Raw genomic sequence first — 14812 nt, forward strand, 5'->3', positions numbered from 1 at the left:
TTATTATTATTATTATTATTATTATTATTATTATTATTTAAAATAGCCCTGCTTTGGACTAATGTAACTACCTGAAATCTCTAGAAAAATAGCCCAGTGTATTATTATTATTATTTTTTAAAATAGCCCTGCTTTGGACTAATGTAACTACCTGAAATCTCTAGAAAAATAGCCCAGTGAACTTTCTCTTCCTGTGTTTCCAGAGTGGGTACAGTGGTAGACCTAAAATGAGAACTAAAGACCATCAGGGTGATGTGGATTTGCAGGAGCAGGACCTATGTTATGCTGGGATTACACTGCTTGCCTGTTTGTTTCTGCACCTCCATAATACCTGCTCAACCTGTAAATTTGTAGATAGTTAATTTCAGAGACATTAGAAGTCTGCAGTGGTTTGTTCTCCACATAAAACTTTCTCTGCATACAGTTGTATGAATGTCTTAATGCACATTCATTTTTGCATTGCATCTGGGCACCAGAATCTAAAAAAATCCAGGGTGCAAATCATACTTATTAGAGGCATCAATTTTCAGGTTTTAAAATATTACAAAAATCCCATGCTATGACAGCCATAACAATTTGTGTCATTTTAAGAAAAAAAATAACTAAAGAAGAATTTAGCAATCTCTGTAAAGATTACAAAGAAACTTTGTATATCTGAATCAGGTACTGATAATTGACCATTTATTTGTTTATTTAGACTTATACCCCGCCCTCCCAGCCAAGGCCGGCTAATCATACAATTAACTTTGCTATTCAGTGACTTGGATCCTATGAACCATGAGTGCAATAGTGCTCATGGGCATGGATCTTTCTGGCTTCCCTTTCCTCCAGCAATTCTCTGTGCCCCTTCCCTTTAAAAGCTGAGTGTTGGGGAGCCTCATGGACAAAATGCTATGTGGTGTGGGAGGCTCAAATGAGGAAAATTGGGTAAAATCACCCCCACCTCCTTCTGTTGGTGGAGCAAGCTATCTATTTTTACAAGTTGAGGGCAATATTGTCCAATTTTCCCTCCTAATTGCAGACCCTCATAACCAGGGCTATTTTGGGGCAGGAACGGACAGGAACGGAGTTCCGGCTGGCTTCAGAGTTGGCCACGCCCACTACAGCCAAAATCTCTGCATGCGTGGCTACAGAGGGAAGGCCTGGAGAGCAACCCCCCCCCCCAGCGACTCCGAGGCAGGCGGGCCAGGGGCCCCCTGGAAGGATTGGGGAGACATTTAAATGCCTCCCCCAGCCTATCCAAGGGCTGACTTGCCCGGGCAAGCCAAGGGAAGGCATGGGGGTGTGGCCTAATATGCTGTCAGCTGCACTGTCAGGGGTGTGGCCTAACATGCTAATGAGTTCCTGCTGTTGGGTGTGGCCTATTATGCTAATGAGTTCCTGCTGGGCTTTTTCTACAAAAAAAGCCCTGTTCATAACCATGTGGTATTTTGTTCATGAGAGTTCCCTTACCTCCAGCATTTGGGGGGGGGAGTACAAGGGAACTTCTGCTCAGGGTTCATAAGAAACAAACCATTATTTTCTTCATATTGCAATTATCTAGTAATGGCTCAATCTGTAAAACTGTGCCCTTAAAAGCTTCATAAAAGACACCCAATTGTGATGAAATGTAAATATTCTTGTAATAAATTGATCCTGTACATACTTTGTATAGTACATACTGTGGAGAAATGCATTGTCTCTTGGAAGGTTGGCAGGAGTAAAAGCCTTCGGTGAGCATTTTTCCAGTTTTTTCTCTCTAGTCAGAGGAGGAAGTCCTTTCGCTGGCACATCTTACAAACGCTAATAGATCTAGCAGGAAAGATACTGGGATGGTCAAGCCTCCCCCCACCGGAAAAAAACAGACTTTGGAGGGCTTTTGGCTAGTACAGCTCTGGAGGCAATCTCTAGGAATGAGCTGGAGGAAATGCTTCTTTGACCTAGCATGACCTGGTCAACAGGGTGGAGACACAGAGTTAATAAAACTTCCTTGCAAAAGAAAGTTACTATCTTTTCCTGGAATGCTGCATTGAGGAACACAGGGGCAGACCACTTCTCTGAGCAGGCAGCCATTGACCACCTGTTTGGCCAGAACATCTGAAGGGAGCCTGAAGGTAATGAAAACCCTGTAGGGAACTAGAAAAGCTAAGTTAAAGAGCCCGTCATATAGTTTACCATCAGATAGGGAATGTATAGAGGAAGGGACAGAGGATTTGCATTTTTACCAAGTTCTTTTGTTCTCCCTTGCTCGTGCTAAAAGTATGCTTGTAAGCATTTTCTTTTTAATATTTTTTTTAACCAAAATACATTTTATTGCAGTTTCACAATAATATACAGAGTACATATATACTGTTCAACATGATCATAACTCAAATATAAAGCACATAAAATTCAAATATTAGCTTGTATAAATTACTGTAAAGTTGAAACCTTCATAAGGAAATTTAGCTTATATAGAACCCAACAGTGATTAACCAAGATATTCCATGCTATTAAACAACATAAGTAGCACTAAAAAAATTTACAATAAGGAAAGGTCATTAATTATATTAGGGACGATTTCTTTTGAAATGAGATATTCTGGAATAGGAAACCAGACAGCCAAGAAAGTAGAAGAGGAACCCTTAATAAATATTTTTAAACTGTTGATGCGAGGAGTGGTTCTCTGTACCACCTAGACCTCCACCAATTCGGACCACACTATTTTAAAAGGGAGCCCCAAGAGGGGGGAAGGCAAGAGGTTGGCAACTGGCTATTCCCCTAGGGGTGCACAAGACATTAAACTGTCCCTGTGGTAGCCAGGCATTGGGCGACACAGAGGCAAGGCCTTAGGACTGGGAAGGGAAGCTGAGGGTCCTGATCCTTTCAGTGAGAAATCCCTAGATTGATCAGGTGGTGGTAATGGCTACTTGAGAGTAAAAGAAAAGCCCCTCCAGGGAGTTGGGATCCTCTAGAAGGGCAAGGCAGAACAAGGTCAGCAGGCCAGATCAGGCATGTTCTGCCAAACATACCTTAGACACATTTTTATTGAAATCAATCTGTTCTCACATTTTTTGATACAAATGATGAGAACTAACTGTATTTTTGCCGCCATTGACTTTTTTTGCCATTGCTGCTCTCTAGCTTTTATAAAATTATGAAATTATTTCTTTCTCTTTCCTTCAGACTGCCAGACAAGTAGAAATCTTGGTCAGCTTTTAGGTTATGTTATAAAATGAATGATTCTGCTGAGACCATAGCAAAGTTTGATATGGTTCTTGGGCTTGTTAAAAGTAGCTTTTTAAAGCTATCATTCATAACGAGGTTCAGGCAGTGGTTGTTATGGAGACCTGTAGGAAGTGCTTCAAACAAAAACCTAGAGGGCAAATGTCACATAAGGAAATTTCATAGAAGGTTTTCAGAGTATGTGATACGGTATTTAATTTTTTTTTTACAATTATTTTGTCTGAGAGGCATTGATTTATGAAAAAAACTGAAAAATGAACTTATCATATTCTGTTCTGTATGCTATGTTCTCTCCATGGGTTATTTAGATAATTAGTCCCTTGTTAATTATGTTACGGCTATAAGCTGTGCACTTTTTCTCCCTGTGCAAGTCATTTAATCATTATGTCCTCTCTGCAGGCTGCTTCTTAAAAGCTGTAGAATATGCTGTTAGTAATTGCTTACTATTGGGGAACAGAAATGAGCTAGCTAGGTTTGAGAGCATATTCATTTTACTTAAGGCCAGGGATAGGACTGTGGTCCAGAGGCAGAACCTCCAGTACGTGTTCTGCAAAGCAGCAACTCATTTGTGTGAAGCAGGGGAAAGTGCTTCCATGTACAGAGAGACAAACAAGTTCCAGACCTTACAATCACATCTGTCATGACATCCATGGAATTAAAAATGAAGAAGAAAGAGTGCCAGAACTGGTTTGAAAGCACACTCGCAGTCTTTAACTGGCATTCAATCTTATGCTACCATGAGAGGCAGTTTGGTGTAGTGTGTGGACTCTAATCTGGGAGAACCAGGTTTGATTCCCCACTCCTCCACTTGTAGCTGCTGGATGACCTTCGGCAAGCCATAGATCTGATAATGAGCTGTCCTTGAAAGGGCAGTTCTTGAAAGAGCTCTCTCAGCCCCACCTACCTCACAGGGTGTTTGTTGTGGGAAGAGGAAGGGAAAGGAGTTTGTAAGCCACTCTGAGACTCCGAGTGAAGGGTGGGGTATAAATCCAATCTCTTCTTCTGAATGAATGAATGAAAAAGTTCACAGAAGGGAGGAGTGGGATTTCTTTGGATTGCCCCTACTAATTGTAGTCCCCCCATGCAACATCTCATGTTATTCCAGAGGGTCCTTTAGCCTCAGGAGTGGCTTTATGTAGAGGTTTAGACAAATTGCTATTGCTATAAGGCAGCAAAAATACCTCCCATAATGTCTCTCCATTTGCTGGAGCACATGATAATCAAATAATTATCATCAGTCACAGAGGTCAGGAAACTAAATCATCAAACATGGCTTACCTTAGAATGTTGCTCCAATTGGATCCATCCTCCATAGCCATATCTCTATGAGAAGAGGTACAGAATGGTTAAATAGCCTTGAAAACAAAAATTAAGGACATCACCTGCTGTTTGTCTAACCAGCTGACAGATCATGGCCATGAAGCCATAAGGCTAATTTTCTGGAAATGGCCCTGAAATCCATCAAGGCAAGGACTGATTATTTTCAGACCTAATGACAGATGCCCAGAATGACTCCACACTTAGCTAAGGTGTAGTTGATGTGATTACTCAATAACATATTTTTGTATAATGTTTGCACCTGTATAGTGTGTATATTATATAGACTACAGGATTGGGCTCAAGTCTCTCAATGTTTGTACAACTCTAATAACAAAGTGGGGGAGGCCACTACCTTTATGCTCTGTTCGTGAATGTTTGACCAGCTACTGCTAGAAATACAGTGCTAGTCTAATGAATCTAAGAATAGTTCTGTTAAATGACATCCAACAGGATTATCTTCAAGTTCTTATTTGTATGCTTTTTTGTTAAAACACTTTTGTTTTCTCAAGCTTGTGGCAATTTCCATCAGATTGCAGCAATAAAAACAGCAATCAAACCAATTACACCACACATCCATAAATCCAATAAAATCAGCAGCAGTAATGCCTTGCTCTAGGGTTGGCCCTCAAAGATGGTGCTTCTGTCATAAAGCAGAACCCCTCAAATGGTAGACTAAAGCAAGGAAGGGACAGAACTGCCACCCACTTTGTTCTTTTGTAGCTTACTAAGACCTGCTGAATGGACCCAAGGATTTTAATGTTGCTGCAGTCTTGTACCAGTTAGAATCTGTAGCAAAGAGCAGTTCCGTTATTTAAAGACAAAGTATAACGTGCATAAACAGGGCACTGTCCCAAGGTGCATGGGAGTCCAATTTGACAAAAAAGTGATGCAAGGGTGAGGTGTACAGACCCTCCCCTCATGCCATACCTACCTACAACTCCTTTCCCCAACACTGTTTTTTTTTTTATAGCTGAGCATTCAACTTGTTGCAGATATTAGGAAAAGAAACTGGTAGGAGGTAAGTTTCTGCCTGCTTCTTCCACACACCCCTTTTCTATTTCCCTTTTCTCTATGATTTGTTCTGTGTTTAAAAATAGGGAGCCGCCACTGTCCAGTTTGGCCTATGGCAACACTGTCAAGCTGTTTTGCTTATGCACAATGTCAATAACAGCTGTTAGGAGACTGTATCACATCTGCCTCAAAGGAAGTAGTATGGCATTGGGCTGTCCACATAATTTTGTTTGTGTGGCTAATATTGCTAAAGAAAGGTCTGCTACCCACTGTATGTTAAGGCTCCTCTTGGAAGTTAATTGAAATTATGCAAGCACAAAAAATTTTAAGGATTAGGCAATAAAATACTAAAATGGTAAGTTCTGCTGAGCTATAATTAGTTAACCATTAGTGCAGATAATATATTGATTCTGTCTTTCAGCCTCTTTGATTCAGCAGCAGGGATGAAGGTCACCATCTTCTATTAATATTTAAAGAATAGAGCTGGTCTTCAAATACACAAGTGAAATGATCATTAATTCTCTCACAGAGGTTTAAAACCTTTTCAACAGGGAGAAAATCACTGAAAGGTTAAGGCTAGTCTATTATTTTATATTCTTGGGTTGAAGTATTTCATTATGATAGATCAAAAATGTATTCTAAATTTATTTTTAATTTTTCTACAATTAGTTTATAAAGACGAATTTTCAACATTTCAGCACAAATAATATGGGATCAATCCTGCCTTTCCTGTGTAATGTCGGCTTTCTGTTGACATCAATCTGGCTTTGCCTGGGAAAGTAAATTTATCAGCAGTGATGTGTTGATATTGATCCATACCAGTTGTAAAATACTCTTGCACATCCTTATTACAACATATTTATTTAATAATTATGTAGTTGTGCATCTGGTTTGAGTACAGTTTTGATGCAGTTCACTGAAGACACTACAGCCTTGATACAGAGCCTTTTCTGAACACTTGAACACTTCAGAAAAGGCTCTGTATCAAGGCTGTAGTGTCTTCAGTGAACTTAAAAAAAAAAAAGTGCTCAAAGCCTGACACCTTGATTCCCACAGAATAAATGAACTGTCATGTAAATGTTCATGAAGTAGCAGGATCTCCCTCCTCATAACAGAAGCACAAACTTGGGGGAGGGGCTGTTCTTCAGCTGTGGGGTGGTATTATTCAAGGACATGTAGAGACCCAAAGTTCTACCCACTGCACAGTGTAAATATTTATAGTGGCACAGGGAACTATGGGACAGAGAAGGAGATTGCTTGATGTCGAATTCTGATGATGATGTTGTTGCAAGTTCAGCTGGAACAATTTCCCCTTAATCAGCAGTGCAAGGATGGACTTCTAGTAAATAAAGGTGAGGGGATTCCTGTACTAGTAGCTTAAATGGCATTCAGCCAATACATAAACTGAGCCCATACATAAACTTTGATTATTATTAGGATAGCTAAGCAATTTGGCAGACTTTTTGTTAATTTTTAAAAAATCTGTGGCCTTTCAGCATCTTCAGAATAGTTTGGCTTCATCGTTACCCAATGATGAACAATTTTTAAAATCTGTATTAATGTCAATGATTCACTTTATGGAAATTAACAACTTCACTTTTTTCTCAGATAAAGTTAGAAGTGCTGATTGTGAGCCGCCCTGAGCCCGTTCGTGGGGAGGGTGGGGTAAAAAATACAAATAAATAAATAAATAAATCCTGCATTGGAATTGTGATCCATCCATGAGATTCCTGTACTAGCAAAATATGTTCCAAAACCTATATTAGCACTGCGGTCTGCACTCCAGAATAGAATAGATCTGGAGTAGTTTCAGTTACTTCTGTAGAATTTCTCCTGTAGTAAATCGTTTGATTAATACAGCATCTCAGTGCACTTGCTGTGCTGGCAACCCTTGCATATGAATCAAACATGCCTCAGCTGTTCACGCAATTTTCCCTTCCCCCTTCCAGACATTAGCAAAATGATCCAATAAACCACTGTATTTGGGGGGGGGGTAATGGGGGCATTGCTCCAGGACTCACAGGTGGAAGGGACTGGGAAGCATGATGTTTCAGTTTCAAATTATCCAGTCCTTTTCCAAGTCAGTAGATCTGGTCAGCCCAAATATCACCAAAACAACAGGAGGAATTTTAGAACATTGCAACTACTCAGTATCTCATTCGCTGGGCTGTTAACTACAGTGAAGAGACCTTGTTTCCCTCTCTGGCCTGCAAATGTAATTGACATATATTCCATTAATATTTTTCCCCTTCCTCACTGGACAAGCTAGGGCAATATATTGGCTGATAGCCTGGCTTTAAAGAGGGGCAAAGGATGGGGCTGTGTGTTAAGGGCCCAATTATTTCTTTTAGTGGCTCAAGTGGTTAAGACACTGAACTGCAGGCTGTGGAAGTCAGTAGTTCAGCAGTTCGAGACCCAGGGTGCCGCATGACGGAGTGAGCTCCCGTCTCTAGTTCCAGCTCCTGCCAACCTAGCAGTTCGAAAGCAAGAAATTGCAAGTAGATAAATAGGGACCACTTCGGTGGGAAGGTAACAGCGTTCCGTGCGCCTTGGTGTTTAGTCATGCCGGCCACATGACCACGGAAATGCCACATGACCACGGAAATGTCTTCGGACAGCGCTGGCTCCTCGGCTTTGAAACGGAGATGAGCACCGCAACCCTAGAGTCGGATTCGACTGGCTTTCGAGCAAGGGAACCTTTACCTTTACCTTTTTACTATTACTGTACAATTAAACAGGAGTCCAGTTGTACTGCAGACTAGCAACATTTATTCCAGCACAAATTTTAGTGGGTAGAATTAACTTCATTAGCTGTATGGAACACATACAGGAGATATATCACAGAAGGAACAGAAAGGTGGGAGTGGGGAGATGTTACAAAGAGGATCCAGTTAAAAAATGTCAAACCAGTCAAATCAGAGTGAGCACCACTCCCTAGGTATCGATTTGACAATGAAGAATATAGACCTTTTTAAGAATAACTATGACAAACTTTGGCCCCAAATACAGCAGGATATAAAAAAATGGAATACACTAAATTTGTCGCTTTTGGGGAGAATCTTGGTGGTTAAAATGAACATTTTACCATGTTTGATGTTTTTATTTCAGACAATCCCAATAGTGAGAGATGCAAAGATATTAAATTCTTTTTTTTTCTTTTCGTTTTTTAAGATATTAAATTCTTGGCAGAAAGAAATTTCAAAGTTTGTGTGGGCTGGGAAGAAACCAAGGATCAAGATGAAGATTTTATGTGACGCAAAAGAAAGAGGTGGATTTCAACTACCAAATTTTAGACTGTATCATGACTCGGTTTGCTTAACTTGGTTGCAACAATGGATTACTTTGGACAATAGAAAACTGTTGGCGTTAGAAGGACATGACTGTAAATTTGGTTGGCATGCCTATTTATGGTATGGGAAAATGAAAATGGATAACTTTTTAAAGCACCATTCTATTTGATACATGGACTAAGTATAGAAGGTTCTTCTCGGACAAGAGACCACTTTGGATAGTACCGGCAGAGGTAATCAAACCTTATTTGATACATAAAGGAGAAGACTGGCTACAATATAGAGACATCTTGAAGCCTGTGGGAAAGACGTTTGAAATGAGAGTGGAAGAAGATTTGGACTTTAATTATGGTTGGCTACAATATAGACAGATTTATGATTTGTTTAAAACAGATAAAAGAGTTTTTGGGTTTAGGAAAAAATTTAATGAAATTGAAAATGTATGGTTTGAGGGAGGTAAAAAGCTGATATCTAAAATGTATAAGAAATTGTTACAATGGTATACAGAAGATGAAACAGTTAAAGAGCAGATGATAAAATGGGCAGTTAATATGAATAAAGAAATATCTATGTCATCTTGGGAATTTTTATGGAAAAATGCAATGAAAATATCAACATGTAATAATTTAAAAGAAAACTGTTACAAGATGATGTATAGATGGTATATGACACCAAAAAAGATCGCAAATATAAATAGTAACATGTCAAACAAATGTTGGAAGTGTAAAAAAATAGAGGGCTCTTTTTATCATAAGTGGTGGACATGCGATAAAGCAAAAAAAAATTGGGCTGAAGTTCATGCGGAGATGGAGAAAATTGTGAAATGTAAATTTAAGAAAGAACCCGAAATATTACTTTTAGGAGTTAAAATGGAAGAAGTCAACATGGCAAAAAGGACTTTGATGTGGTATATGATCACAACTGCTAGAATGACATATGCTCAGTGCTGGAAGCAAGACAGAACTCCCGAAATTGGGGAGTGGATAAAGAAATTACTTTTTATGGTTGAAATGGACAAAATGACAAGAAAACTTAAAAATCTGGAAGCAGAAGAATTTTTCGCAGACTGGAAAGACTTTAAAGAATATTTAGAGAAATATTGGGATGTAAAGAACAACTTTGCTTTGATAACTATTGAGAAAAGAATAATATTAGAAGAAGGATACATGTATAAGAATAATAGTTGAAAGATATGTTATCTGTAGAATGTGATTAACGAGTAAGGGGGAAAAGTTTAAGATGTGGGCTGGAGGTTGGAGCACTGTGGGAAGTCAAAAGGGGTGGGGAAATAGGAGAAAAAGATGTATAACAATTAGTAGTATGATGTATGTTTGACCTCTTAATATATCCTAATAAATTGTCTTTGACAGAGTGAGCACCACTCCCAATCATAGATAGGAAGAGCAGGAGAAGCATAAAATTGGATCTAATTAAGAAAGGTACAATGCAAAGGCATGATAAACTGGAGCTAATTAACATTTATAAACAGCGGTTCTTGTGGAGCTATTAACACCTAGTGACTAAGGAAACCTCAAGTCATTATTAAAAGGGGGGGGAGAGAAAGTGTTGAATCTATTGATGAGTTCTAATTCACCACTCCTTTTGATATTGTTTTGTAAGAGAACAACTTTCAGCAACAATATGTCCTGGAAGATTAAAACGTGCCCCCACTGGTTTCTGAATATTGCAATTTTTCATGCCAGATTTGTGTCCATTTATTCTTTGGTGTTGGGACTGCCCTGTTATTGTGTTACTATAATAGGGGATAGAAAAGGAAATACTGAAGACTGTATTTCCTTTTCAGTAATAAGTGGGAACTCAAGCTCTGCTCTGTTTATAAAACTGATCTTTCTATGTCTTCTTCATGCTTTTCCCATAGGAAAGCTGCTCTTGAGAGTCAGGCAGACTCTCTGGAACGGTTCTGGGGATTTAAAATATGAAATCCATGGACTGCCTATTTTGAACATGGAAGTATCCTCTGCTCAAACACAGGGCTTCTATAAAAACATAATGAATGGGCAGCTTCAGTTAACTCATGAATGTTATTTCACACATCACTATTTCAGAAATGCACCTTTAGTGATACCTGTATCATATACACATTTTTTACATTGAATCAAATTGATCTGCTAAAAAGCCCCAATCCAATAAAATTAATCATGACTAAGACCATTGAAACCAATTAAAAAAGCCAATTCCCTTGTGTTCAATGGGATTGACAATGTAATTCTAAACAGAATTAAAGGTAAAGATTTCCCTTGCTTGAAAGCTAGTCAAATCCAACTCTAGGGGGTGGTGCTCAGACTTCTAATTTCATTGACGTCAATAGTAGCTCTGTTTAGGACTGCACTGTACACCAAGTAATCTCTAACTAGATCAAGGCCAAAAGTACTGAATGGACCAATACAAATTTGAAGGATGGGTAAGTGTTCATGGATACATTCCTTTGAAGTGAATGAGGACTATACAATTTGTTTTCATGTGACCACGACAGGTTGTATGTGAACATATATACATATAACAGGCCAAAAAACCTATTTTTCTCTCTTTCAGACTTTATTGCTAACATATGGTTAACAGGTGGTTTAGAATTTCCCTATGTGTCTGAAGTTATGCAAGTTACCTCAATGCAAAAGCACAATTTGTTCTTTCAAATGTACATTACTGTATTTTTTAAAAAAATGCAAATGATGAAAATACAGTAGATCCTCACTCATGTGAAAAGCCATTACATGAGTGCGTCCCAGCATGCTTCCACTGACATAACGCAGTGCAAAGAGCACTCACAAATCTCGAAACGTTTATTGATCTAATGTTATGAATTTCTCTGCTTCTAGAGAGAATTAAAGCAATAACAGGATTTGTTTGTGGACTAATTGATACAGAAGGAGACTAATACAGTGTTTTAATTTACCTTGAGTAAGCAGTGCATTGCAATTTAAGAAGGTGTAAAAAGCCAAATGATTTTTGGAACCCCCACTCTCCATTCCTGTCAATTTTTCTAGAGGTAATCATGCAACTGAAGAATTGGTATTTGTTTTGACTAATTGTAAATTTAAACTACAAACACAAGAGGTCTGGTTCCATTAAAACAACTGGCAGAATACCTTTATTTAACAGTATACTTAAAAACTTTATTTAAGCAGCATACTTTAAAAAATTAGTTATTTAAAATTCCCTTTAGCCCTCAAATAATACTAATGTATCAGAACCATTGTGAAACGGAGAGCATTCTTTCACATATTATTTGTAGTTCAGAGAGGGAAAAATCTAATCCAGAAGAGAGTTTTCAAACCTATAACTATCTGAGATAAAGCTCTGTGAAAAACACATATAGAAATAAAAAAATTATACTGCCTCTGCACCTAATAGCCAATGTTCTTGTTACCTGTTTTAGATCAGGCCATTCCTTAGGCAGAATGTGACTGTGAATATCAATTTTCATCTCTGCAAATCCACCTGAAGTTTAGTTTCTATAAAAGCTTCTCTTACTTTAAACTTGAATTGTCCGTATGCACTGCCTGTCCTTGGAGTGGTAGCTAGGCTTTCCATTAACTTAAATTGCTGTTCAAGTCCTCCCACTATCCTATCAGGATACTTATTTACAGTTGCCAATCAGAAAGGCAGCTTTTCCAAGGAGTTCTCTTATGTAATGCTAAATAATTTACAATCTATAGTCTTCATATCAAGATGTGGAACATAACAATTAAAGTATAAATTATTTTAATTTTATTGCTAGGCTTTAACCAGAAAGTTAATATGCTAGAAGCTTTCTTCATAAATAATTTGTGAACAATTTGATTTAAAAACATCCCCTTAGCTTAGGTTTAATTTCTCAAAATCTAATGAAGTAGTTCTATCATTTCTACTCCTCATGCATGAGCCATCAGCAAAGATATTTTCATGTAACTGACTGCTAGGTTTAGGAACACTTGTGTACACATGACAAATATTACTGAAAATTTGTTCTCATACAACACTGTTATGAAAGAACCCTATCAGGTTTGGGGAATTTATCCCCAAATAAGGTTTTCTAGGACTACTGAATATTGTTCATATGTAGCATGACATTTTTCTCAATGTTTGGCTGTAATACCAAATTACATCTGTTATCAGTGACAGCACATTTCCCAAAATATCTTTCCAAAAGCCATATTAATTTCAGATATACAATGGGATAATAATTTTTCAGACCAGTGAAAATGTAAATTAGTAGTTATCCACACAAAGTGTTGATGGCCAGGAATTTGATATTGCTTCTTCATTTAAATACCCTTCTTTATTTTAACAAGCTTGTGGCCCGTCTGTTTCACATGACAAAGGAAATACTAATGTCCCTAAATTATTTTGAACAGATTCTCATGATGGGGTTTGAGCACTCACAAATGTTCAAACATTTGTTTATCAAGTATTATGAAAATCTCCAAATGATAGCTATATAATACTGGTTATTAGAACCAACCACAATATCACAAAACAGAATAAAAAGAAGTCTTGTGACTAGAACAATTCTATTCTAGTATAAACTTTCACAGTTTAGAACCCTTTCACTACCTGTGGTATGCTAGTTTAACACCTGTTAATGGGTGGGGAAGATTGTCTGTTTTTCTTGATTAGATTTGAATTCCACAGAATTACATTTACCCTGTACTTCCTGCATTTCATTGCACTTTGACCCTGTTGTCTGTTTTTGTACCTCGGACATAAGATGACAGCATGGGAAAGATCTACTCATTGCATCTGAAGAAGCAGGATTCATGAATACTTATGCTGGGATAAAATTTTGTTAGTCTTTAAGGTATCACAAGACTCCAGTTTTTATTTTACAAAACAGTATGCAAGCTTTTGGGGTATCCGAAACTCTTCATCAGTCTGTATGCTAACAACAAAAACAAAAATATGGTGTTCCTGATTTCAAGCTAACTCACTTGGCTTCAGTAGATCCTTCTGTGTCTTTCTTAATAGTTTTCTGTACCTCAAAGAGAAACTTAAGATAGCATTATTGCAGAATTCCTGGTAGATTTATATATCTTTAAGACTGTAAAGAGTGATAAAAGCAGATATAAATTTACCAGAAATTCTGCAATAATACTACCTTAAGCTTTTCACTGAGACTCAAAAAGCTGTTAAAAGAGAGACAGAAAGATCTACTGATGAGAAGAGGCTATGCAAATACTGTTGCTATGTAGAATCAGCCAAGGAACAGGATATTAATCTACCTGCAGCCAAGCCTAAGGCTAAGAGAGGCAGCTTCTCTGATGTTTCCAGCCTTCTGAGGGAAGTTTAGAGGAAAGAATAATCACATTTAGTTTAGTGCCTTGTGGGGAAAAGGTATGGTTGACTGAAAACAGCTCCAGATGAGAGATTATTGATTTGTTTATGAAACTAGCATTGCTAAATCAATTGCTCCAATATGGATCCTAAACACTTAACTGTCACTTAACCTGAGAATAAATGAAACAGCCACTAATTTCAGTGGAACAGGACTTCTTTCCTACTATTCTTTCGTAATCTTATGAGTTGTTACACAGTCTCACAGACAGACCAAGGGTAAAACGTTTTACCCTTGAACTAGCACTGAGATGTGAATGTGTAAGAGCAGCCACTGATGCCACAGCACAAGCAGCATTCTCACATTGCTAGAATGACTAGTCACAAGAGAGGATCTATTCCCATACCTCTAATGGGCATGCAAAAGATTTTCTCATCCTTACAGCATCATCACAATACAAGCTGCATCTGGAAAAACATCTTCTTCAGCATGACTCTTAAAGGTACAGGACTCCTCATGTATCTGGCCAACACAACCACAAATCTCTTTTAAGTTTTTATAGTGAGTACCTCGTGGGACTCAAGATGAGTCTGCAGTAAGCCCCACATTTGAAGTCTTGGGAACCAAGATTCCTGGTGCAAAGCTGAGGATCTCCACTTAACCTGCCAAACATTAGACTTCTTGTCAGAGGTGCTAAACCTGAAGCTGCCAAACC

General features: G+C 38.1%; 1 protein-coding gene across 1 annotated transcript in view; it reads right to left on the reverse strand.

Annotated features, from left to right (window-relative positions):
- Positions 1–12270, reverse strand: part of ACMSD (aminocarboxymuconate semialdehyde decarboxylase) — a 73243-nt gene extending 60973 nt beyond the window's left edge. The window contains exons 1-2 of the mRNA XM_015425781.1: positions 12214–12270; positions 4483–4527 (exon numbers count right to left, since the gene is read on the reverse strand). Of these exons, the coding sequence (XP_015281267.1) occupies positions 4483–4527; positions 12214–12270 (102 nt within the window). The remainder of the gene's footprint in view (positions 1–4482; positions 4528–12213) is intronic.
- Between the last annotated feature and the right edge of the window lie 2542 nt (positions 12271–14812).

The sequence above is a fragment of the Gekko japonicus genome, unplaced genomic scaffold, assembly GCF_001447785.1.
Source record: "Gekko japonicus isolate JY-2015 unplaced genomic scaffold, Gekko_japonicus_V1.1 scaffold1924, whole genome shotgun sequence".
Classification (NCBI taxonomy): Eukaryota; Metazoa; Chordata; class Lepidosauria; order Squamata; family Gekkonidae; genus Gekko; species Gekko japonicus.